Consider the following 26075-nt stretch of genomic DNA (forward strand, 5'->3'; position numbering starts at 1 on the left):
AAAAAAAAAAAAAAAAAATATATATATATATATATATATATATATATATATATATATATAACACACATACACACATATATAAATATATATATATTTTACACACATATATATATTTTACACTCATATACACATATGTAAAATATATATTTTACACACACGTATACACATATATACCTGCATCTGTGTTTTTTACCTAGACTAGTTACATATTCATCAATATAAATGCATATCTATAGATGTATTTATATGTCTAGGTATGTATGTATGTATATGTATACATATATTCTTATATATGTAAAGTAATACAGTAAACAGGATGTTTTAGCAGGCAAGCACATAGCTGGCTCTGTAAGGAGAGATATCCTGTCCAGCTTGTGGGCTAATTTTCTATTTATCAATAACTCCTAGAGTTTTTCATTGTAACCTTATTTTTAAGAGAAGGGGTATGAATGTTTAAAAAAAAAAAAAAGGACCACTTCCCAAATCTTTCTGAAGTGTCTACTTAGGGACTCCATCAGAAGGAATGTTGTGATCAGCCTCCACAGAGGCCCACCAGAAATAGGGCTGTGTGTGTGTGTGTGTGTGTGTGTGTGTGTGCGGGATGTGGGGTAGGTGTAGAGCGCAGTGAGGGGATTGGCCTTCATAGAGAAGCCTCAGGAAATAGCTCCTGGCTACTGGGGGTCTGGGAAGCCCAGAATATGAGCCTCCTCTCTGATCCTCTTTCCGTGTCTCAGTGCTTAGCTTCAGGTCACCTCTGGGGAAGTTAGATCAGGAAGGACCTTAGGGAATTACACTCTCTTTTCTTGGGCAGTGGCAGTGACTTGCCTTGGAGGTAGGGAGACCACAGCCAACCCTGGTGGCCCGGAATCCAGGCTTGGTCCCCGCCCCTGGAGCCCCAGTCCCCTTCGCACCCCCATCAAGCGCGAGGGCACAGTCCCCAGCACACGCCCCAGCACCACTTTCCTCTGACGTCCGCCTCTGAGATCTGAGATCGCCCCCGCCTGCCGCCCTTATAAAGGGGACTTTTCCCAATACTTGAATTGATCACCACCTCGCTGCGCTGCGCGCCCTCCAACGGCTCCCGCACCTGTCAACTCTGCGCGCTTCCAGGGTCCTGGAGACGCGAGGTGAGGGACAGCCTCCACCACTGACCCCGGTCGCCTGGCCCTGCCCCCGCAGCAGGCACCCGGACCGGTCCCCTCCCGTCCTCACTGCACCCTCGCACACACAGCCCGCACAGCTCTGGGGCGGCGGCTGGAGAGCGGCGGCGGCGGCGGAGCGCTTCCCGGCGCCGCGATAGCTCCAGGTAGGAACGCAGCCAGCCTCCCTCCCTGGAGCCTCTGGGCTGCTCCCTCTGGGACTCTGCGAGCGCGGCTCCCGCAGTTTTAGAGCGAAGGGAGGTGGCTCTTTGGCCTCTCGGTGGAGATGCCAGGGCAGCTCCGCTCTCAGGCACTTGTGGCTCTCCAGGTGCGAGCTGCTGAGTCTGGGTGCCAGACACCGGCAGAGGGGTCCAGAAAGGAGAGAGGGGCCAGGGGAGCTCCCAAACGGCAGCTGGAGAAAGAACTTGCCCACTGGGTTGCTCACAATGGCGCAGCCCACCAGGTCCGCGGTGCTTCTTTTGCCACCTTTGGATTGCAGGGAGGTTAGTAGTTTTGCCCCAGGTCTCATCACCCACCTGCCACTTGTGTGCACAAATATCTGAGTTTCCACCAGAAACTTCTGTGTGCGAATCCGGTGCATGTAATAGCCCTGGCTATGAGACTAACAAAATAAGAGAACAAGAATGCCAGACCGCTAAGGCTTTAGCACTTGACATCTGTCTTTTAAGAGTTTTGCGTTTTAATACCCTTGACCCTCTGCTATGATTTTAGGCAACACATTTTTAAATCGTTTTCTTATAGATACCACTAATGGGGATGTGTGAAATGAAGGAAGAACAATGGAAGGTAAAGAGGCGGAACCCTTTAAACAACAAGTACATATTTAGTTGACACAATAAATTGACCCATAGGAACTTGTTGAAAATGTGGAGTTGAAGCATTTTTAAATAGATTTTCCTAAAGTTTGTCCCTTGCCCCTCCCCATGTCAGAGTACTTTTGGAGGCATTTCCTGAAATCTTTTCAAAGAACTAGTAGAAGAATGAACACATTTTTAAAAATTCTTGGTATATTGCTTGATGATACACTAATGATACTAATAATTCTAGTATAGTAACTTAGCTTTAAAAGGCAAATGCAATCACAATTTTTGGAAATGATTTCTTGACAGAATTACTGAGTTAAGATTCAAGGTTAATGTTAAATTGAAAAAAAATTATGAAACAGTGTTTATGGTTCTGTTTGTTAAGCAATATTTCCTTATTTATTTATTTATTTTTGTTTCTTGAAAAGTCAGGACATCGTTAAACTGTTAAATAGAGGTAGGATAATATAGCGGACACTTGTTGGCCATGGCCAATTTCACACGTGACTTCAGTGTACTCTTTCTTTAAGTGGCACAGGTTCGCCCAGGAGCCAGCTGGCTTATCCTGGCTGCCTGTGTAGGCACAGTGCTAGGCTGCTATTTCTTAATGCATTACTGTATTTTCTCCACAAGTCTTAATGAAGTAGCCAACTGTGGAAGAATCTGGACCCTTAGTTAAAAATGGCTTTCCACGTGGAAGGACTGATAGCTATCATCATATTCTACCTTCTCATTTTGCTGGTTGGAATATGGGCTGCATGGAGAACCAAAAACAGTGGCAGCGCAGAAGAACGCAGCGAAGCCATAATAGTTGGTGGGCGAGACATTGGCTTGTTAGTTGGTGGATTTACCATGACAGGTAGGTTCTGTGCTGCTTGCTTGGTGCAGTTCACCCTTGCTTGGCTTCTCTGAATATACAGCATGTGGTCTCAGAGTGTCATTGCAAACATTGCTCTTTGTCCTTTGGGGATTCTTTAGGTTTGCTGGTTATATATTTTGAAAATAATGAATATCTGCTTGAAAACAAAATGGTTTCAACTCATTAGTTCTTGCATAAATGATTTTATAATAAATCAATGAATCTAATACCAACGAAAAAAGTCTCGGCTTTCTGTTCTATTTAGTGGGTGGAAACAGTATAGACAAAGAAGTGGAGGAATGAAAACATGCCCTAGTCTTACAAGTCATGCATTTGTAAATTAATATGATAGTGTTTCAGTGTGTCTAGTAATGCATGCATGAAGTTGTGACTTTGAGTTATCTTAAGTGACAAATGTCAGTGAATACTAACTAGTGATGGGTTTTAGCCTAAATAAATCCATTTGGAGGCAATACAATCGCAAACTGATTGATCCCTTGCTTGGAAACCTAATTTTCCTATTCAGTAATTAATTTCCTTACAGGAAGACGATATTATGACTCCACAACAATGAAAGAGGGATTTCCAGGAAACTTGATAAAAAGGGGAAAAGCCAGGGTGTGTCCTTTCTGGAATCCCCTAGCCACTATCTGTAGCTCTCTCTCCCTTTCAAGCCTTCTTTGTATTAGGAGGGGCTGGTATTCTGTCTGTCTTTGCTTTGCCCAGAGGTGGTTTTGTATGTGGGGCAATTTCTTTCTTTTTTATAGTCATCTTAGTCATTGAAAATAATTCTGAAAAACAACAACTTAAAATTACACTTTCACTGATAACACATCTTATGTGAGTCTTGGTAAACATTTAAACACTAGCAATATAATCTATATTAACAGGAACTCTCAGTTCTCATTAGAAAAATAACCCATTGGAAATCATATCTGAATGATGTCCAGGTTCAATCCTGAAGTGCAATTTAAAATGATTCACCCTGTATACCAAATAGTTTACCAAAGCACTGTAAAAATAGCATCTACGTTCTGAAAGTCTTGACTTTGTCCATTTGTAATCTGCAATGTTCTATATACACACTAGATTTTACCTTCCAGGCATTTACAGTCTCTTTGTTTAACTCTTCACCAACTATAGATGGATTCATTTGTTCTTTGTAATAGCCTTGTGAAAGGGCTGTGGGGTTAAGTAAAGATCCAGGTTACATTGTTAACCAGGACCAGGGCCAGGCCCAAACCCAGGTCTTCTGATGGCCACGCCCCAGGCCCTTGGTACTATACCACATAAGCTCATTAACTGGGCTCACTCTATTTCTTTATAAAGCTGCTTATTTTGCAAATCCCACTAAAGTAATACATGAACTGCTGTATATCAAAGTGTTTTACTCATTGCAAATTGTTATTTGCAATAATAATAATATTGTCCTCTTACTCTAGTTTAATATTCTATTTAATATGGTCATAAAGAAATTTCAGGATTTGTTCCTTTAACATATAGATTTATTTTTTCACTGTAATACTTTATGAAACTATATAGAATATATTAGAATAACAGTATTTCTTATGAAGTGTCATGGTCTAGCTTGGTTTGTGAAGTTCTCTCTCTCTCTCTCTCTCTCTCTCTCTCTCTCTCTCTCTCTCTTTCATTGTGTCAGAAGATCCTTAATTAATATTATCATTCACTTAAAATCCGAACCTTGTTATTTAAACCTTATCAGATTCATTTACTTATATATATTTCATTTACTTATATATTTCAAAAAATGTTGATTCTTTAAAAATCAGACAGTTTTAAAATGTTCAAGTCCTCACTCATGAATTTAATATAAAATATACAGGCATGGACAATAAATTATAGCATAGAAAAGACAAGATTGATAAAAAATGAAGGGAATTAGTTTAAGCATAGTAAGTAATGGAGTCTTCACTTCTATATTATTAATAGGGACAATTGTTCAACACCATTTTTTTTTTTTGGACAAAGGACAGGAGAGCTACACAATAAAAAAACAACCATGAATTAGCTTTGTGTTTGTAAGACCATCCGATTATTAATTTTATACAGCAAAATAGTGCTGGTGTGTTAGCAGCTCCAGGTACCTAGCAGGAAGACCAAGTCTCAGGTTCTGTGTCTGTGAGAATTCTTTCTTCTGTCCTTTTTCTATACTCAGTGTGTGTGTGTATCAAGTGGAGACTCTTTCTACAATTTCAGCAGGATTTAGAATGAGAAAAGCAAATGATGGTGTTTGCTACTTATTAACACCAGATGTAAAAGCTACTCTGAAGATGGGAGTGTTTGCTAAATACAAATCTTGTCCACATCAAGATTTTGTATATAAACTTTCCATTTAATGTACTTAAAATTACTCTGCAGGAAAGTCTTTTCATATTAATCTTTTAAAAAGCAATTTAACCCCAAGACACAATCTCTTCTTTGCTTTGTGTTAGATTAAAAGCCAGATAAATTCTGGCATGAAAGCAACAGAAGCACTTATCTGTCAAATACTTATGTATCAAATACACGTAATTATTTTACTTATACTCTATGAGAGTTTAGAAAATTCCTTAAAGTCAAATTTTATTCTCTATGTGATGATTCAGCCTAAAATTCAGTGTCATATCTGATAAGCTTTTTTAACAGCCTTTGACACTCAGAACTTTATATACATTTTACATAAATAGCATTTTGAATATTTTGACTGTATTTTTGAAGAATATAAGCTGCAGGAATGTAGAGTCCCTTTAACCTCAGTTTTTCAACAAGGATCAAATACTTGATTATCTTTTTTAAGGAAAGCAGTAGTTTGTAGATCATGATTGGCCCAAACTCATTTTAACAAAAAATGACCTTTGGTTCCTTGACCTTCCTCTTTCGGCTATTATTCTATAGAAATTTCATATATCTGAAGAAAACATATGGTCACAGAATTCCTCAGTTTGGAGTAGCCACATTGAATGACCCCATGGGACTAGTCGCCTGGTGTTGGACAATCAGACCTAGAGTATGACATGTAAGATAATGTCATATGTCATGACCTCTCTCTTCATTCTATTTCAGCCACGTGGGTTGGAGGAGGGTATATCAATGGGACAGCTGAAGCAGTTTATGTACCAGATTATGGTCTAGCTTGGGCTCAGGCACCAATTGGATATTCACTTAGTCTGGTTTTAGGTAAGTGGAAAGTTAAATCTCCTTGACTCATTCAGTAAAGCCTAAAGAATAAAAGTCTAAAGAACAAGTGGGTTAGCAAATCAAACAGTGTGAATAACTATTGTGGAAAAATGTCACCAGATAGTTCTAAGTAGGTGTTACAAGAAATTGATATGCAACAGAATAATAATGCTTAGGTAATCTCTTGATTATGGAACATGTAAATAACAACAAAAAAAACCTTTGATCTTATAACTTTTAAAACAGTGAATTTCTTAGCATAATCATATTTTATTCTTTCAAAAATATTATGGACATATCATTAAAAATGAATCAACTTTATTGTACCTGACATTTTTTTTGTAAATTAAACTTATAAAAGGCCAAGAATATTATATAAAATGGTTCCTCTTTTATTTTCTTTCTTAGTTTTCCCCCTCAAATTGTTCTGTTGGACCTTGTGCTTTTTCAAATGTTTAAATATACTGAGTGATACAAATGCACCAAGCCATCTCAGTGAACACTATCCTACTCCATATATTTAAATTTCATATGCCTCAATTATAACATTTTGTTGTCCATTGGATACATCTGTTAAATGCACTAAGGAGTTTATATTAGGTTGCTGAATGCTTCTTGGTAATGTACTCAGAGTATATTTCAGACTAGTTCCTCAATATGTACAGTGTTTTAAAAAATTCATTTCCCTTAAGAAATTATAGCATAGTAAAAAGCTGGCAAAGACTATTATATTATGAATTTTTAATGTTCTCATAAACACTCATGTAATTTTTTTAGGTGGTCTGTTCTTTGCAAAACCCATGCGTTCCAAGGGATATGTGACCATGCTAGACCCATTTCAGCAGATCTATGGAAAGCGCATGGGTGGACTCCTATTCATCCCTGCGCTAATGGGAGAAATGTTCTGGGCTGCAGCAATTTTCTCTGCACTAGGTAAGCACCAATGGAACATTGTTCTACCTTCATTTCCAGTTTCCTGAACACCAGACAAACAACTTTACTTTCTTCAGTCTTAGTGTCTTAGAAATTATTAAAACCATATCCTAAGTCATATTTATATTTACAAAAACTTAACTGAAATTCTACATTTACTTGCAGTATTGTTGTAGAGAGTAAGTCCAATCTCAAGTGCATTTGTTTTTAACTTGAATTACATAATTAGAGCAATAACCATGAGTTACTTTATAGGGATTCAGGGTTGCTTTTGTAAGTTGTATATGATTTTGAACAAAACATCATTAATTAAGCAAAACTAAGAGTGCTATTTAGGGTTGAGGGTGTAGCCCAGTGGTAGAGTGCTTGCACAGCATGTGTGAAGCCCTGAGTTCAAGTCCTAGCACCACCAGAAACAAAAATGCAATTTATCTAAAAGAATATTTACTGGGTGCAGTGGTGCCTGCCTATACTCCCAGTGGCTTGGGAGGATGAGGCAGGAGGAATGCAAGTTAAAAGCCAGCTTCAGCAATTTATCAAGGCCCTATGTAAGTTAGTAAGATTCTGTTGCAAAATAAAAAAAATTTTAAAAAAGGGCAGGGGGCATTGGGAATAGGTCTCAGTGGTTAAGTGGTACAAAAGAAAAAAACAAACAAACAAAAAACTACTGTCCATGAGCCAGGTTTAGGGAGAATATTTTTGATACTTTTGATGAATGAATTTGAATCAGTGAATTCCATTTTCATTTTTTTCTAGAAGTCTCATTTATGTGAACTGAGAACTTTTTAATCTTTCCTGTTTTTTTCTTCTGATAACTGCCTTGTTAATTGATATAAAGCATAGGCAAGTCTATTTAAATTCCTCAAAGAATAGTACCACATCATTTTTAAAGCATTAATATTTCTAGAGATATTGACTTTTTGCATAAAATATACTTAATCGAAAACAAATATAAAACCAGTGTGAGTCTCGACTGTAAATAATACTCCCAAAGAAATATTGCCCACCTTCTCATGATGACAAGTAATGTCAGCACAATCACCTAACTTGAGATATTTCAATAAAATGATATTTGTAAAAAGCACAATGCTATGGTTTATTAGTGGAAAAATTTAAGTGTGGTAGAATGTAGCTTGGACTTCCCTGCCAGGTTAAATGTCTTCTTGATGAATAATGAAAAGTTTCCCCACCCCTGACTTCCTCTTCACCTTCAAAAACCTACAGGAGAACTAACTGGGCCCGTTATGATTGAGAGACTGAGGCTGCTGAAGCAGCTAGGAGATGTAGTGCCCACATTAAGGTACACGAACCTCACCTGCTGCAGACCTACCTTCATCCTGCAGGCTATACATCTCAGCTCTAAGACCCATCCTTAATTGCTTGCACTCCTACCTGGTTCCTCCATCGCCCCCCACCCCTACCTCCATCCACCTCTGCCTCTTCCCTGCCATAAGCCAGGCCACTCCCAGCCTCCCTTACCTGTATTAATGCAGCCAACTCCATGTTTGCAGGTCTGCCCTACTGTGGGCGCCACGTGAAAGCCAGACTCATCCTTCTAAATTCTAACCTCATATTCTAATCTCATCATGTCCCCTTTCTTGCTTAAAACCAAACTTTTGAACAGGGCCCTTAACTATGACCTGGGTCTTCTCTCCTCTGCTTATCCCCTGCACCCCACTTGCCCTTTATCTTCTGTCTGAATTGTGGTTTTCTCTTGCTTCTTACTGACACTGTGCAAGCACAGGTGTCCCTGCTTTGGATTCCTTTCTCCTCTTTTTTTCCCTCTCTCTCACCATTTGCCTCCCTAATTACCAAGCTCCCTGGCACTTACAGGGAGCAGTACTCCAGACTTGCTAGGAGCCTTCCCTGCAGGCTTTCGGAGGCACCTGCAATTTTTCCTCATTGGGCTTATCATCTCCCTTTGTATGATAATTTGCCTGTTCACTTCATGCCCAACTTTTTACTGTACACAATGGATTATAAATTTCTTTAGAGCAAGAATGGTGTCCCTTGAATAACTATAATAAATTAATAAATAGTTTTGAGCTCTACTTTTTTGACAAAAGAAGATGAATATTGCTTTTTCCCCCCCTCCCCAGTGTAATTCCATTATGTCTTAAAATATTGGGTTGTGTACACATTTAGGGAGGTAGATACTGAGTTTAGACTCAGTGGAGTCTAACTTACAACCCAAGATCAACTAATGCTAAGAACTCGTACTTGGCCTTTGGATTTTCAGTTTCCTTGCGAGATCTAGAAAAGAAGAAATTTCAGAGAAACCAAGGGAGATCTTCAGGCTCATGTGACCAAGAGCGAATGTGTACCATCCCACTGAGTGCTGAGGTCCTTCTTGACGATCAGCAGAGTTGGAAGGTCCTCAGCTTTCTTCAATGGACGATGTCAGTGTCTGCCTTCTGGGCATACATTCATCTAAATGTGATTTCCCATCTTTTCTTACAAATGGAAATACCACCAAACTTTAAGGGGTTAGAACAAAAGTAAGATAAATTTCCTCCTATTTTGTATGTTCTGGAATATAAACCCATCTTCTAGTTTTTATTATTATGATTTCATATGGCCTTCTTTTTCTCCCTTTCTCCCAAACTCCCATTAACATTATTTTCTTGGTCTCTGTAGAAACAAAGTTACTTGATGTGGAAAGAAGAGAATTTGATGGTTATAATATACAGTAGTAACTCATGGGAAAATGTCATACTGCCCTGGTGCAAGATAATAACACTCCCCAATCATTGCTAAGCTTATACCCTAATGAAATTATGTGTAAAAATACACCTCTCTTCCCACCTTGCTCTCATTAGCTGAGAAGCAATGGGAGTTTATTTGTCATTGGTTTCAATACTAGAAAATTTTGGTTTTAAGAACAAACTACCTGCTGGGTATTAAAAAAGGAGTGGGCTAAATATCTAACAGAATACAACATGTTCACTCTAACTGAATAAAGATCAATTTATATAACAGTCCTGAAAGAGGAAAAGAATTAATGAGCTAATATTTCCAAAGTATTTTAGAAATAGAAAGCATAGTGGCAAAACTCAGAACTTAATTACAATTAGTTTCTGTTGGATATATGTGTCTGTGTATGTATTTCAGTATATTCAGTAAAGCATTCTTCTTTTTCATGTTAACACATGCATATATATGAAATAATATATATTATTGCTTTTGCTTGAAATCTGTGTTGTGGCAGAATATGTACTTTTAAATTATCACCCATATTTTCTTCAAAAATAATAGCTTGAGTAAGTCAGAGCTAGTGTTTATAAGAAAAAACTTGGGATACTTAAGAATAGACAAGTGTAAGATTTATTATCACCTCACTGTGCATATGCATGGTTTACTGCGGAAATATAGGAGAATCTTTTTTTAATGATTACTATGAACACTTATGTAAAGATAGGCTTCTGCAGACCAAATAATTTTTAAATTGTATATTTCAAGTACAACCAATTTCATGAAAATACTTTGAAGACAACTACATTCACAGATGTCAACTGTGTGATTCTACCTTTTCCTATTCTTCCCTGTCTCTCTTTTTCTTCTTCCCCCTGAATAACCTCTTTTGGATTTGGTTCAAGGTAGAATTTATCCTTCTTGTATTTTGTCCCTTGCTCTTGAGGCAAGATTCAAGGTCTCATGGCCAAGTTCACTGCCCTCTTAACCTGAAACACCCTGTCATCATAAAGGTTCTCAGGAAGCCTTCTTGTGGCTTCCTAAGACATCTTCATCCTGATATATCATCCCACATTGATAAATCCTGCAGTTTATTGAATTGGCTTCATGAATCCTGCAGAAATCTCGTGCCAGTTTTGATTACTATGCAGCTACTGGCCTAATGCTGATAGGACAGGCATGCTTGCTATCTTGACCTGAGAGCAAAGTTATACCAACTATGTTTAGTATAAATGGGCAACACCTTATACCTTTTAAATGTATACTTCTACTGTAGATGGCTCAAATTCAGAGATTTTTTTTATAACTTTATTCACAGTATATTTATTTTCATATCTACATAAGTAGACTATATTTCTCAGTAGATCTATTAGAATAACTTTGTTTTATTCACTACCATTGATATAATTTTTCAGATAAAAATCTTAACCCAATCTTCACAGTAATAAACAGGAAGGTAACTTCTCTCAGATCACTAACTTACAACCAAATGATGACATCTATAGGACTGCAAATCTCAGTCCAGTGATTTTTATTCTATAATTGAACCTCTCATATTATGGGGTGATAACATACATGTTATTAAAGTGGAGAACCACACCCAAAGAGGAATGGCAAAGAGTGGCAACTATCAAGAATAGGATTTCAGGGGGAAATAACCTCTTCAATATCTATACACTTATAACTCAGATAATTACCCAAAGTCACTTGTAAATAATTAACTGCTCTCCTCTGTCTTTTATTCTGCAACTCCTTAGTAGATGTTTCTTTTAATTGATTTTTTTATCCAGGAGGATAATGTTATATTATTATCATGGCCAAAATACACACAAAAAATATTTTGTATTGATATCTTGGGTCAAAATACTTTGAATTATTCTTTAGGATGATGGATTTTCATCCATGTAGATTGTAAATATTGTTATGCCAATTAAGGAGGAGGAGGAAAAGAAGGAGATTGTGAGGCATCTGGCTACAATTGATGGTGTAAAAAAAATCACAGATTTCTTTCATGTCTGCTAGCATACCTAGAATTGCCATTTATAATAAGATGAAATATAAACTAGATAGTTTTGAAAAAAATGGAAAAGCAATTAATGAGTTATGAAGCAGCAAGTGAGTTAAGAAGCCATTAGTCCAAGAAATGGGCCAAACCTTCCACACCATTAAATTGTTACTGGAAACATAGGCATCAACAAACACGATAAACAGCTTGTAAAGTAAAAGAAACATAAATTTGAATTCTAAGAATATAAAATTTGATGATGGAAATGGCCTAAAAATATGATATTCATCATTAGTGTTCTTCATTATATTGATATCTTAGGAGTAGAACTTGTATGTCCCACCAGCAAAATAAAATAAAATGATCCTTCATGACTTTGAGGGAGAAAAAGTTGAAAGATAAGTTTTAACAATTATAAAATTTTCTTCTACAAATTTGTCTTAATTGTTGGCACCTCGGAGGGTTCACCAGCTATAACAGGAAATCGGAGGGCAAACTAAATGCAAAAGAGCCAATGAATAATCATTGTAAAACTGGAAATGACTGATCCAATTGCTCAGAAAGGCTTGTTTTCCTTATGGATATGAGTAAATATATTGCATATAATTAAGTCAGAATTTCAGAGGGTGAAATTGTGAATTCATGGAATGGAATTGAATGTCTCGGTTGCTCAGGGTGTTCAGTGATAATAGGTTTTGGGTGTCTCTCATGTATTTGAATATATATAAAAAGAGATAATAGTCCGTTGGATAACATACAAAGGTCTCAGTGTAAAAGTTCACTTTAGCCAAGGTCATGCAGTACACTGTGTACGACACAGGGAAATATAGCTGCTGTAACAGAACCCTCAGGATGGCCTTGCCAGAACTCACCCTAGACCATGGCAGCGCTCTCACTTCTTTTTTTGTCCCCACAGGAGCCACCATCAGCGTGATCATTGACGTTGATGTGCATGCTTCGGTCATTGTGTCGGCCCTCATTGCCACTCTCTACACCCTGGTGGGTGGTCTCTACTCTGTGGCCTACACAGACGTTGTTCAGCTCTTTTGCATTTTTGTAGGACTGGTAAGTGGAGCCTTGCTCAGATTTGCCTCCTGGTCTTCCCCCTCCTCCTCTTTCTCTTTCTTAACAAAAGATAATGCGGTGTTTTATACCAACTCAGCAAAGGAATTAATATTTTCCATAATGAGTAATACATAGTAAGTTGTACACTTTTTGAAATTTTGTATTTTTCTATGAATTGATTAGATGGAAACTGTAGTTATTTCGTTAGAGGTGGGCAGAAAAATGTGTGCTATGACGAATTCTCAGAAAGATCTAGGTCTTTGTTTTCTTCATGGCTAGATTTGATGGAAACTTATGTGTGACACCCTTTGAGAACTGATGATATCAAACTTTCTCCACAGTTAAGAAAACTAAAACTTTGATAGTAACCCACACAAGTTTCTTTCCTGTCCTTGTGTTCATTTATCTATGAGACTGTTTATCAATTAGACTCTTCATAGGACATGGAAATTCTATTGAAAACTTATTTTGTTAGAAAAATATCCCATTGGAAAAACTGTAGATTTCAAATTATAATGGTTAATATCTGGGGTCAAAGAAAGGGCTTAATTATATAAGGAATTATCTGTATTATCTATTGTTCTTAAGTCATGGATTGAATTAGGTAATATAGGTTTGGTGCATTAAGAAAGAGTACTATGTAATTATGAAATACAAATACTATTTGTCTTATATTAAAAGCATCTCTGCACATCTTAGATGCATTCTAGTCAATGTTGATTCTTTGCAAACTCACATCTTAAAACAGGGAGATTATAATTATGCATATAATAATATCCATCACCTAAGACATGTCAAAAGAAAAATAAAGGAAATGGTGTGGCCACTCTTCTAGGTGTCACTGTGGGTTCACATACATGATCTCATCAAACACATACATTATGTCAGCTACAGACCCTGCAGGGACAGAGCCCTGGTCAAAGGCCACAGACAGAGTCAGCCAATGCTGAAGACGAATCATTTTCTGAAAGAGAGTCAAAGCACTCTTCATTCTCCTCAGCTTTCTTTATTTTTCTTATAATAAAAAGCCTTTCGCTCTATTTTACTTTTTATTCTAGACACTTAGAGATGAAGAATGAATCCCATTCCTATTTTTTTCAATTTTCTAGCATTTGTAATAATATTCTAGAGGAAAATTTAAAAGAATTAACTAAAATTAGATTTACAGTTTAACCCTAAATTTATATACCTTAGCAAAGATTATATTTCCTCTTTTTCTCCTAGACATTTTATTTGTATTTCGTGGAATGTAATTCAGTCATATTTTAATTGAATTTGAGAGTATTTAATTTACTCAATAACTTCAACTTTTTTTTTATTTTTAAATTGCCAAAATCAAGTTGACAGTGCAGAAATTCTGATTTGTACTTAACATCATCATAAACTTTATGAAACAGAGAAAACAGAAGTAAATCTTCTTTCACTGTGTAGGAAGCGAGGTTCGTTTGGCAATGGCATCTCTCATAACTGATGCACTTGTTATTCCAAGAGACACAGCCCCAGGGGATAAGTCTATTCATCAGTGATGTATGTGATTTCTCATTGCATTGCATGATGCCAGAACTTAAAATACACAGGTACATAAATCAAGTAAGCAGGTGTAAAGATGGTAGGTCAAATATATATAGGGATATATGTTAGAATGTTTTTTGACTACAAAATGTAACTAAATTGATAAGAAATGAAGATAAGAATTGTTAAGAAATCACTATTGAATTAGCTGAATAAGACTAAATAAGCTTTAATTGCTGTTCATGCATATGTAATTAATTAATCAACTTATAATTCAAACCATCTTTTCTTTCCAGTTTCTCTAATTCTTTGGACTTTATCATCACCCTGGCAGCTCCAAAGTTATAAATTTCAGATTTCATTTTCAGATTCCTCTGACCTCCCTGTTGACCTCCTTCTGACCTTTCTCGGTTGACTCTCTTCATTTTCCTGTTCAGTGCCAGTATCTTTCCATTCCTAATGTCACTGCTTTATCCAGGGCCCACTGAAACCATCTATGGCCCTTCCATACTACTATATTCTTCTAAATTTATTTTTAATATTTATGGTGTTAAAATTTAGAGGAAATTTCACTGACTTTTTAAAAAAAAACTCCAAAGAAATTCTTCTAGCCAGGCACATGGCACATGTCTACAATCCCAGTGACCAGGGGTGAGGTGGGACCATTGCAAATTTGAGGCCATCTTCAGCAACTTAGTGTGACTCTCTGTCTCAAAATAAAATTTAAAAAAAAAAAAAACAGGGTTGGAGATGTAGTTCAGAGGTAGAGCACCCTTAGATTAACTTTTTTTGGGGGGTGGGTGCCAGGGTGAACCTAGGGGTGAGTACTCAACCACTGAGCTACATACCCAGCCCTATTTCAAAGGTATTTTATCTAGAGACAATCTCACTAAGATGCTTAGTGTCTTGCTAAGTTGCTGAGTCTGGCTTTGAACTCGCAATCTTCTTGCCTCAGCCTCCTGAGCCTCTGGTATTACAGCCATGCAGACACCATGCTGGGCCCCTGGCTTAAATTCTTGGTACCACATAAAATGCATGCAAATTCCTTGAGCTTCCACTTGCATACAAAGCAAATTATAAATATTTTGGCTTGCAATTCAAGGTTCTCTCCACATCTATCTTTATTGCTCCCATTCCCCTAAGCTACTTCCATGCCAGCAAACTTTGTCACCCAACAGATGTGGGCATATGCACATATACACCAAACATAAAACTTATACTGTTAGTCTTCTACTTTCAGTGGCTCAACTTGGAAACTTGTTTTTTTGTTTTGTTTTTGTTTTACTTTATTATGGTGAAAAAATGAAGCATGTTCAGTAAAAACCACAATTTCACAATTTTAATTTTGATTTTGGATCTTTTCCTGAGCTACCTAGACACAGCGAGCGCAGTCTTTTCTCTAGTGGCAATAGCCATTGCTCCTGGTCAGTCACATAATCATATGGGGAAACAACTGACACTCCACAGTGCACAATGTGGCTAAGCTATAGTGCTTGGTAGGTTGGGTGGATTCAATGCAGCTTTGCAATTTTTTCAACTTATGATATGTTTGTTGTTGTGTGACCCCGGGGTAAGTCCAGAAGTATATGTTTTCTTCCACTCTTTGCTTTGCTTCCTCCAGATGGTCTCCCCTTTTGATTTCTTTTTCTTTTACCTATTAGTATTGGGCCCATTCTTCAACACTTGTTTTACCAACAAATTTCTCATTTAAACCTTTCCATGTCACTTTAATGGGTGGATATCTTTCCCTAATTCACACAAAACATAAAAGTGTGTCTGTGTGTGTCTCTGTGTGTGTGTGTCTGTTATGTCTTAAATGTAGTATTTTCTTCTCAAAGTTTTCAGGTGACTGCTCCTATAGTTTATATGATATGGCATAATCAAGCAGAAGTAGATAATGTGTTATTTTAGGTTTACTAAATCTGTATTCCATGATGTCCCACAGAGAACATAGTTTCATGTTCTTCTTTGAATAGGGGAAGTACTGAGCCATGCCATGCACAAGAAAAATAAACTAGGTGTATCAATTTTGCAATATATTAATCAAGTTTAAAATCATAGACTAAAACTCCAATGTTGCTCTTTGTTCCAGTGGATCAGTGTCCCCTTTGCCCTGGCACATCCTGCGGTCTCTGACATTGGGTTTACTGCTGTACACGCCAAATACCAGGAGCCCTGGCTGGGGACCATTGAGTCCTATGAAATCTACACGTGGCTTGATAGTTTTCTGTTGTTGGTAAGTAATGCTCTGACCTGAGGAAGGTCGTCTAATTGTCAATCAAAGGCATTTCAAGATTTTCGTATTTATCCTTAAATATCTACTTGCTGGCTCATGGCCTTTTCTGTATAAGTACCACATACTGATTTTACCACTAAAGCTCCATCATGGCCATTTGTGAGCTCATCTCCAGAGTGCATTCATAGATTGCTCATACATACTGTAAGCAAGGATGTGTTATGTCATTTAATTAAAGCCCAATATCACATTTAGCTGTAAGGTAAAAACGAGTATAAACAAAATTCTGACTTTCTCCCTGACATTCCGCTATATTCTCTATGTTCTTGGGCACTTTGCAAAACAATGTAATGCATTAACTCCTCTAGTAGAGTGGAAATTACGGAGCAGGAACTGCCCTTTTCAAGTTTGTGTCATGCAACCACTACATGTCTGGTGCAGGGCTAGAGTCTATAAATATTTATTGGGTTGTATTGATTCAGATTTCATTTCATACTTTCAGAATCTCAATCATTTTTTGATAAAATTTTTTATGGTTCAAATTTGGGATGAGAACCAACTGAGGTCTTCTGGATAGTTTTAAGGCAACTTAAATCAGTAAATTTAGGGAAAACAAGGATTGTCTTGTCTAATTACTAAGGAAAACAAATTAAAGAAATCTTCCACAATCAAAAATATGCAATAATGTTGTCTTAGTCCTCTTGGGCTACTATAATCAATGATCATAAAGTGAGTGATTTAGAAACAACAGAAATGTATTTCTCACAGTTCTGGAGGCTGGCAATTGCAAGATCAACATGCTGGCCAATTTAGTGTCTGATGAAGACCATACTTTCAGAAAACTTGTTGTTGTGTTCTCACAGAGTAGAAGGAATTCATGAGGGCTTTACCTATGACCTAATCAATTCCCAGGGCTTTACCTATGACTAAATCCCTGTCTAGTACCTGATTTCATCACCTTGGAGATTAGAATTTCAATGGACACATGGAGGATACAAACTTCATATTACAACAAACATAATCACAGCAACTGACATTCCTGGCCCTACTTCTGACTATTCTAAATCCAATTATTATAAACCTCTTGTTTAAAAATATTAATAAATGTGAAATTCCTTCAATTCACTCTGAATCTTTGGGGTTCTCATGCAGATTCTGGGTGGAATCCCATGGCAGGCATACTTCCAGAGAGTCCTCTCTTCATCCTCAGCCACCTACGCTCAAGTGCTGTCCTTCTTGGCAGCTTTTGGGTGCCTGGTGATGGCTCTGCCAGCCATACTCATCGGGGCCATTGGAGCATCAACAGGTAAATCTCTTGGAGCTTCACCATCGTTGTCACTTAATTTGCCAGTTCCACCACTGGTGGCCTTCCCTGTTTTACTTCCCTCTTACCCCCACATAGTAAATGTATCTTCATTCATAGTTCCTTATATGCCTTGTATAGCATTCGGCAAATTGCGTTACAGTTCAGCCATCTCCACGTTTTTTGATCGCTTACTCCATTGACAAACATTCATAAGTACACCTCCTCCCCAATTTTGCTATATTATCAATTGTATCCACTTCCGTCCCTAGTGGTTCTCAACCATGGTGCACAGTGACCTCACCTGAGGAGTGGAGAGGGACTTTCTACAAAACATCTACCCCTGGCCTACTCCACAGGGTGTTTAATAATCAAAGATAGAGCCAAACACTAGTATGTGTGTGTGTGTATGTGTGTGTGTGTGAGTGTGTATGTGTGTGTGTAATAGCCCCCCTGGTGAGTCAAAGCTAAGCCAAAGTTGAGAGGCACCAGCTTAAGAAAAATTTACCTGTCTTCGTCATGACTACCCACAGACCACTCTGAACTTCAGAGTCTACCTATGATTCCAATAGTTTGTTCAAGGTTATTTTTTTTTCCCTTGGAGAAATAAGTGAGTATGTGTATGGATTAAGGTAAGCTAAGAAACTAAATGGTAAAAGAGAAAGGGAGAGAGAGAGAGAGAACACAATAAGAAATATTTTTTTTTCCCTGTTATCCCTTATGTGAAACACTTTTAAACTCTCACCTTTAATTTGAACTTAATCGCTCTTCATCCTTATGTTCCTTATATGGTGGAAGAGAAAAACAAGCTCCTTTGGGCCTCTTTCATAAGCATATTGATCACATGCAGGAAGGCTCTGCCTTCATGACCCACTCTTCCGTCAAGGTCCTGTAATACCTAATTTCAACTCTTTGGGATTAGAAATGAAATAAACTAGGAGGGCATAAACTTCAGACCTTAACTAACATAATGATAGCAATGGAAATTTTTGGCATATTCAGTGTTTTCCATACTTTAGAGTATGACTATTGTAAATGTGATCGCAATACAACTCTTAAGAGCATTTAAAACACATCACATTAACCCAATTCAAAAGAGTAACCTAAGTAGAGATAAATAAAACAGTTAAAAAACAATTTTTCTTTTATCTCATTGTATTTTTTAAAGATGACCCAGGGTGTTGCCCCCATGGTGACTCTGACTTCTAATTCAAGAGCTATTTGTTGGATTATTCAGTTTTTGAAAGAGCAGTCATGGTTCAGAGAATACTCTTTTCATTCCAGTTGTTGGTTCATGACATAAATGAACATTCAAAAAGATACAAAAGATGTGCAGTGTCTGCCTTTTGGGGGGTGGAAAATTAAAAAAAAAACAGGATTTATTTCACAAGCAGAAGACAGATCTGGAGATTATTTGGAGGGTGGTAGGAAAACAGACTGATCAAAACAGCATAAAGGCATTTTCTTTTTCTGGATTGAGTGTAACTTAGCAGTTATTTCTGGGATCATGTCATCTCTGTTCAGGCTTTAGAGCTGGCATCGCTTCAGCATGGCTTTAATGATGATCATAATGGAAAATGGGGAAAAGAAAAGTAGCAGGATCCAAAGGAAACCACCCTATCATTCTGACATTAAGGAAGTTCAGCAAATAAAAAAGGAATTATATTAATATGTGTTTACAGGTTCCTTGTGTTCTTCAACACAGTAAGCAATAAAGAAGCTACATATTCTAAGATAAACATATGCTTCAGTCCTCTTAACTTAATTCAAAGACCTTAGTTCAAAATCCTCCTGAAAAAATCTCAGTTTTATGAGTATAATTTTTATTCAGTAAAGATGGTCAGTTCTTAATCTAGCAAGTCTCCTGCTTCTTGTAAGTAAAATTCTACACAAGATTAAATGAAATTAGAAAAATTGTGCCAAGAAAGCTCCTAAATTAAGCTTATATTCAGGAAAAATGAGAGGTAACAACAGCCATGCTGTGGTCTCTTGCACACAGATAACTAAGCCTAAGGAAGTGGTCCAGAGAAAATTCTGTGGTTCAGTCTAAGAGCATTTGTTTTCTATGATTCTATGTAATATAATGCCACATTGCAGAAAAGGAGTATGTATGTCATCATCATATTCTAAGCAGATGTTATGAATGAGACTGACGGTAATCAATACCCTTTAGAGGTCAGAACATGTAAGACATTTCCACATGGCCATCACATGGACTTCCCACTTAAGCAGGCTAACGTATGTGATGCTCAGTTGGTTTCAAAACTACCTAGTAAACAGCATGACCCAGATGGGTAGAGAAGATATGCCTCTGGTTGTTACGCTTGTGGTTTCTGCTCAACAGACTGGAACCAGACTGCATATGGGCTTCCAGATCCCAAGACGAATGAAGAAGCAGACATGATTTTACCGATTGTTTTGCAGTATCTCTGCCCTGTGTACATTTCTTTCTTTGGCCTTGGTGCTGTGTCTGCTGCTGTTATGTCTTCAGCTGATTCTTCCATCTTGTCAGCAAGTTCAATGTTTGCTCGGAACATCTACCAGCTTTCCTTCAGACAAAATGTAAGGACACTTTTTTTCTTTTAATTTGTAATTTATTATTATCGTTGCTATTTCTGCTGTCATTGTACTTAATGTTTGTAGAATATGTATGCTTATAGATTCCTTATATTCAACCTGTGCTGTAACTAAGCAGTAAAAAAGCTACACATTCGAAGACAGACCTGTACTTCAAGTTATCTTACCCTATCAAGTTCAGATTCAGCATTCCTAATCCAAAATGTGAAATTTGAAATGCTCCAGAATCTAAAACTTTTTGATAACTGATATGTTGTTACAAGCAAGAAATTTCACACTATGGAAATTTTATACACAAAATTATTAAAAATTCTGCATGTCAGTCTATGTGCATAAGGTGTATATGAAACCTAAATTAATTTCTTTTTTAAACTTGGACCCCATTCCAAAGATCTTTCATTATATAAGTGGATATTCCAAAATCCAAAAATATATGAAATCCATTACTAATACTAGGCATTTTAGATAAGGAATGTTTAATCTGTATGTATGTGTTCATATCCTATATTAATTCCATTTTCTGTAATTCTATATTCTGTAAACTTTGATTAGGTATACTAGTTTAAATGACACTGAGCTTACATGTGCTGAAAATGCATATTAACAATACATTTTATCATTCATGTTTTTTTTTAATATTTATTTTTTAGGTGTACAAAACACCTTTATTCTGTTTGTTTATTTTTATGTGGTGCTGAGGATTGAACCCAGGGCTTCTCATGTGCTAGACGAGTGCTCTACCGCTGAGCCACAACCCCAGCCCTATCATTCATGTTATACTTAAAGGAACGAATCAATATAACTATTTTCCAAGATATTTCATCATGTTGCCATAATTAAATTTCTTGTCTTCTGACAAAAGATTACTGCATCTTAAAATATCTTAGCAAACCATTTAGTCTGATTAAGCACATTAGGAGACGGAAAAACACTGGTAAAAGCAGGACACTCTAAGTTATTTTATGCATATTTGTGTAAACTCTGAACTGCTCTTCATTTAGACTCCCAAGTCTACCTTTGTCATAAAATATCCCCTCGATTTAATTTTCTTTACTGAATCAAGTGGTTGTAGAACAGAAGGCTTTTGTAGTCCCTGAGGGATCAAGAACACCTCTGGAGAGCCTTTCTTCCCTACTGAGCTTGGTCTCTTTGTGTTTTTAGGTCATCGTTACAAAGTAGTCCCAGTGGTTTTAACAAGAAAATGTCATGGAAAAGTCCTTTTGTGTGGCACCAGAAGGTGGTTAGTCTTATATAGGGTAGTACTCCAACAAAGAGAGGAAGTAAGGATAGTCACAGCTCTCTCAGTGCCACATGAAGACTATTCATGAATATATATAAGCAAAATTCTCCCTTGCCCCATTGTCCCTGGATGATATCACATTAGCTCATCTTCTTCCCCTGTGCCTTCAGGCAAAGGATGTGGTGATCTAGTTTCATGCATATGGTACCCAGAAGCCCCACTCCACCAACAACCTGGGAGTTCATCAAGATTGTGAGCTTCAGGTGTTGTAGGTTAGGTTGGGTTTGCCCACAGAGAAAAACATTTGCCCTGGGAGATTCTTTAGACAAGTTGTAAAGGGTAAATAAAGATGCATCCTGATCTTCACCAACATGAGTCCACATATTGGTGTAATGCTGATCATCGTCAATTTCTTACAGGCATCAGACAAAGAAATTGTTTGGGTCATGCGAATCACTGTGTTTGTGTTTGGAGCATCTGCAACAGCCATGGCCTTGCTGACGAAGACCGTGTATGGGCTCTGGTACCTGAGCTCTGACCTTGTCTACATCATCATCTTCCCACAGCTGCTCTGCGTGCTCTTCGTCAAGGGGACCAACACGTACGGGGCCGCGGCAGGTTACATTTCTGGGCTTTTCCTGAGAATCACTGGAGGGGAGCCGTACTTGTACCTGCAGCCCTTGATCTTCTACCCTGGTTATTACTCTGATAAGAACGGTATCTATAACCAGAGATTCCCATTTAAAACACTTGCCATGGTTACCTCATTCCTAGCTAACATCGGTATCTCTTATCTAACCAAATACCTATTTGAAAGTGGAACCTTGCCACCCAAATTAGATGTATTTGATGCTGTTGTTGCAAGGCACAGTGAAGAAAACATGGATAAGACAATTCTGGTCAAAAATGAAAATATTAAATTAAATGAACTTGCACCTGTGAAGCCTCGACAGAGCATAACTCTCAGCTCAACTTTCACCAATAAAGAGGCCCTTCTTGACATCGATTCCAGTCCAGAAGGCTCTGGGACTGAAGATAACTTACAATGACACCATCTGAATAAAATACTGCTTTTGCAAACAGAGCACTATAGTAGGATAGTCCTGGAAAGATGGTTCATGGCACATATAATACATATTAAAATTATAAACAACGTTCAAGAGAACAAATTCCTTGCAAAAAATATGAATATGTACTTAAAGGAGGGATTCAGGAAAAGTAATGTGCAATTGCACAAATACAGACTAAGCTAGAAGGAAGCAGCTATGAATTTTATTTTATTTTTTAATTTCATTTTATTTCTCATCCTTAGTAGTTTCTATTTTGACACTAGATAGTTTTGTTAGGAATATAAAAATGAAAATGCCCCAAAGAAAAGATGGCCCAATTATGTATCATTTTTATGGAAAAATAGTGTGCAGATGAAAGAGCCTAAGAAAGGAAATTGGATGATTTTGATCCAAACTTTGTTAATGCACTTTTTAATGACCAGTGTTAATGCACTGGTGAGTCAGATTGTCAGACTGAGGCTCTGAGAATAACTCACAGCTACTCTGATGAATGACGTAATGAGTTAATCAGTTGATTTTTCTTGATATGATGATTAACCCCTTCTTTCGTGGTCTGCACTGAAACATTTGCTGAATATGCAATCTCCACTCCCGGCCTCTAGCGCAGGGGATCCAACCCAACGTCTTGAGCATCTAGGCAAGTTATCTGCTGCTAAACTACACACTCAGCCCTGTAATCTGTCATTCTTTGAGTAATGGCATGTATTTTTCTGAGCACAGGCAAAGCAAACACACAAAAATTATTTCATAGTGGCACTTTTTTTTATGTGCAAGATGATCGAAAAGAGAGATAATTTTGGAAAAACAACACTGGGATCCTTTGAGTACATCCATAACTAACATGTGTGTAGATAATAATACTTGGAGCATAGCAAAATTATTAGGCGAATTTACAGCAATAAATCAAGAAGGACATTAAACAAAAAGTGATATGAAGAGATAAAAGATACATTTTTATCTTCAACTGAAGTATATACAGTTTTGTTGCATGATAAAAGAAATAGTATTTTGGATAACTATTCAAATCAGGATTGGAAGTGAAAATGGGCCATGGGTAAGGAGCAGTAGCTACGCAATACCGTTATGGTTGATGAGAGACAGACTACTAGATTAACATATATTAACAGAAGTTCCCAAAGCACCTCCTCATAGTAAAATTGGAAAAACAAATCACACTTATTGTTTTATATTCATTAATGAGGTGACCTAGTATTAAGGGATCTGCTCTGTGGCACTTTTTTGCATAAACCAGGTTTAGATATTGGACAGAAATTTTATATTGAATTTTAAAATGTGACCCAAAGTGAAAAGTAAAAATAAGTTCTAAAAGGAAGAAGCCATCAATTTTAACACTTGATGTGTACATAGTTTTCATGAGGTCAGTCATTATTATTTTACTCCTTTTCTGGAGTTAAAATACATATATATCTATATATATAATGGTTTTTATCCATTATAGAATTATAAATTCTTTGACCACCAATCATACATTATTGAAATAACTGGAGCTGTATTGACAAAATCAGAGTAAATTTATGAGCTGAAAAATATTCTGGGAATTCTATTCAATAAAGAAAGCTAGTCTGAATTTTGAAACAGAAGCATTTTTTTCAAAAAAACATTCCTTTTTGTGATTCATAAGCAAAATGCTGTTAACTCCATGTCTGGCATTAAGTGTATACAATGAATAGAATAGAATTTTTTTTTTTTTTTAGGTTTCAATTAGAATTATCTCAAAACAAATATTTTCTTCATTATAAAAACAAGTTAAATTCCCAAGGTAGTTTGTTAAATGTGAAATGAAATCATTTTACATATTGTCATGTCCTATATATTTACAGTGCTTTATTGAAACATGATGATAAATATGACAATGCATTCAAAATTTTTTATTGAAAACCATATATACCTAAATGAAGATAATTTTTTATTCATATATTTTTTGAGGATCTACTCAGTACTGTGGAGTACTTGTGAGGGGTATACTTTTGGAAACTGAGTACAGGAATCCAAGATACTGAGACATGATTGAGAAGAGAGCCAGGGAAAGGAAATTGATTAGAGAAAAAAACAGATAAAAACATATGACATGTAAAAGTATTGACTAATGAGGACTACAGATCCTGGAAAACTGGTATTCCTCATGTACCGTGTACCCAAATAGCAACTCTGTCCATTCCATCACTGAAACATTCGTCTCAGCTCATGGAGGCACAGGTATACACTATTAGCATCAGGAAGCACATCATCTACACTGTAGCCTTCAACAGGAGGGCGTACTCTCCACAGACATTGCTTTTAACAATTTTCTTGAGTAACAATTGTTCTAACAACCATATTTAAATTCTGTGAAAAAATAACTAATATTAAAATTTCTTCCCATTTAATTCATTTTGTAAAAATAGAAAGATACAGGGAAATACAAGGTTTAACCTGTCCAACTATTAAAACCAGTTAAATAATTTTAGTTAAAAGATAATGGACTTTCATTTAATCCATTATTTCCCATCTGTTCTCAAACTAGGTATATAAAAAACTAATGCATTTTCAGATTTATAAATGCACTAAATATTAGCAAGTGATTTTTAAAGTGCCAAAATGTCAAAAGGAATGAAACAATCTCAAGATCTTTATTTATCTGCACATTCAGGCATAAACTCCCCTTCAATCTCCAAGGAAGATGGAGGAGACCGGCTCTGTTTTGTCATCATGGGTAATGTAGATGGTGTTGAATTTTTCCAGCCTCATTCAATGTACCTTCAAACTTCATCCTCAATGAAAATAAATTACCCAGAACATATTAGACACCAACTATATTAACCTTTGGAGGCAATACCTGTGGCTAAAGCATTAGAATAAAACACATTTTCATATTTTGCACTGATTGTAACATGTTTCTTGGGTAATTTTAATGCTTTTTTCCCCAACCCACATTCAAAACATCAAGCTTGTTGCTGGACTGATATATAAAAAACAAGCTTTCAAATACTCAGTGTCAAAAATTAAACTTCATTGCTACACTTACAAGTCATGAATTTTATGTGAATATCAAATGAATGTAAGCTTGAAACAATTAAATTTGATGTAATGGCTATTGGCTTTTTTATTTGAAAATAATGAATTAGCAATATATTTTAAACATGAATTATGAATTTTTCCTTTTTAGCTTTCAAAAAAATTTACTCTGGTATAATATATAATTTATTATGTTTGCTATAATGTATAATTTATTATAAGTTTGCTACTGAACAGACAGATGCATATAATGGTCCTAAATCATATATTTTTGTCTGTCAAAATATTATATATAGTTATGCTTAAAATAAGATTTGCAACTATACATGTAAATGTTTTAAATGTAAACGTATTGTATTAAATTGTGCTGGTGCAATTCAGGATATCATTGTCCAGGTTTGACTTTTTGGGGACCTCTCTTAAAATAAA

General features: G+C 36.6%; 1 protein-coding gene across 1 annotated transcript; it reads left to right on the forward strand.

Annotated features, from left to right (window-relative positions):
* Positions 1 to 2493: 2493 nt before the first annotated feature.
* Positions 2494 to 26075, forward strand: Slc5a7 (solute carrier family 5 member 7). Its single transcript, XM_015499645.2, has 8 exons — positions 2494 to 2822; positions 5886 to 5999; positions 6777 to 6932; positions 12545 to 12693; positions 16298 to 16441; positions 17594 to 17747; positions 20089 to 20306; positions 21981 to 26075. Exons 1-8 carry the CDS (start codon positions 2645 to 2647, stop codon positions 22608 to 22610), a joined length of 1743 nt encoding a protein of 580 aa, XP_015355131.1. The 5' UTR covers positions 2494 to 2644; the 3' UTR covers positions 22611 to 26075.

This window comes from Marmota marmota, unplaced genomic scaffold, assembly GCF_001458135.2.
Source record: "Marmota marmota marmota unplaced genomic scaffold, marMar, whole genome shotgun sequence".
Lineage (NCBI taxonomy): Eukaryota > Metazoa > Chordata > Mammalia > Rodentia > Sciuridae > Marmota > Marmota marmota.

Bases quoted from the DNA above. Each gene is read 5' to 3' on its own strand.
- Slc5a7 (XM_015499645.2), top strand. From the start codon at position 2,645: ATGGCTTTCCACGTGGAAGGACTGATAGCTATCATCATATTCTACCTT. The intron at 12,694-16,297 runs GTAAGTGGAGCC...TCTTTGTTCCAG, and splicing joins TTTGCATTTTTGTAGGACTG to TGGATCAGTGTCCCCTTTGC. The intron at 20,307-21,980 runs GTAAGGACACTT...AATTTCTTACAG, and splicing joins AGCTTTCCTTCAGACAAAAT to GCATCAGACAAAGAAATTGT.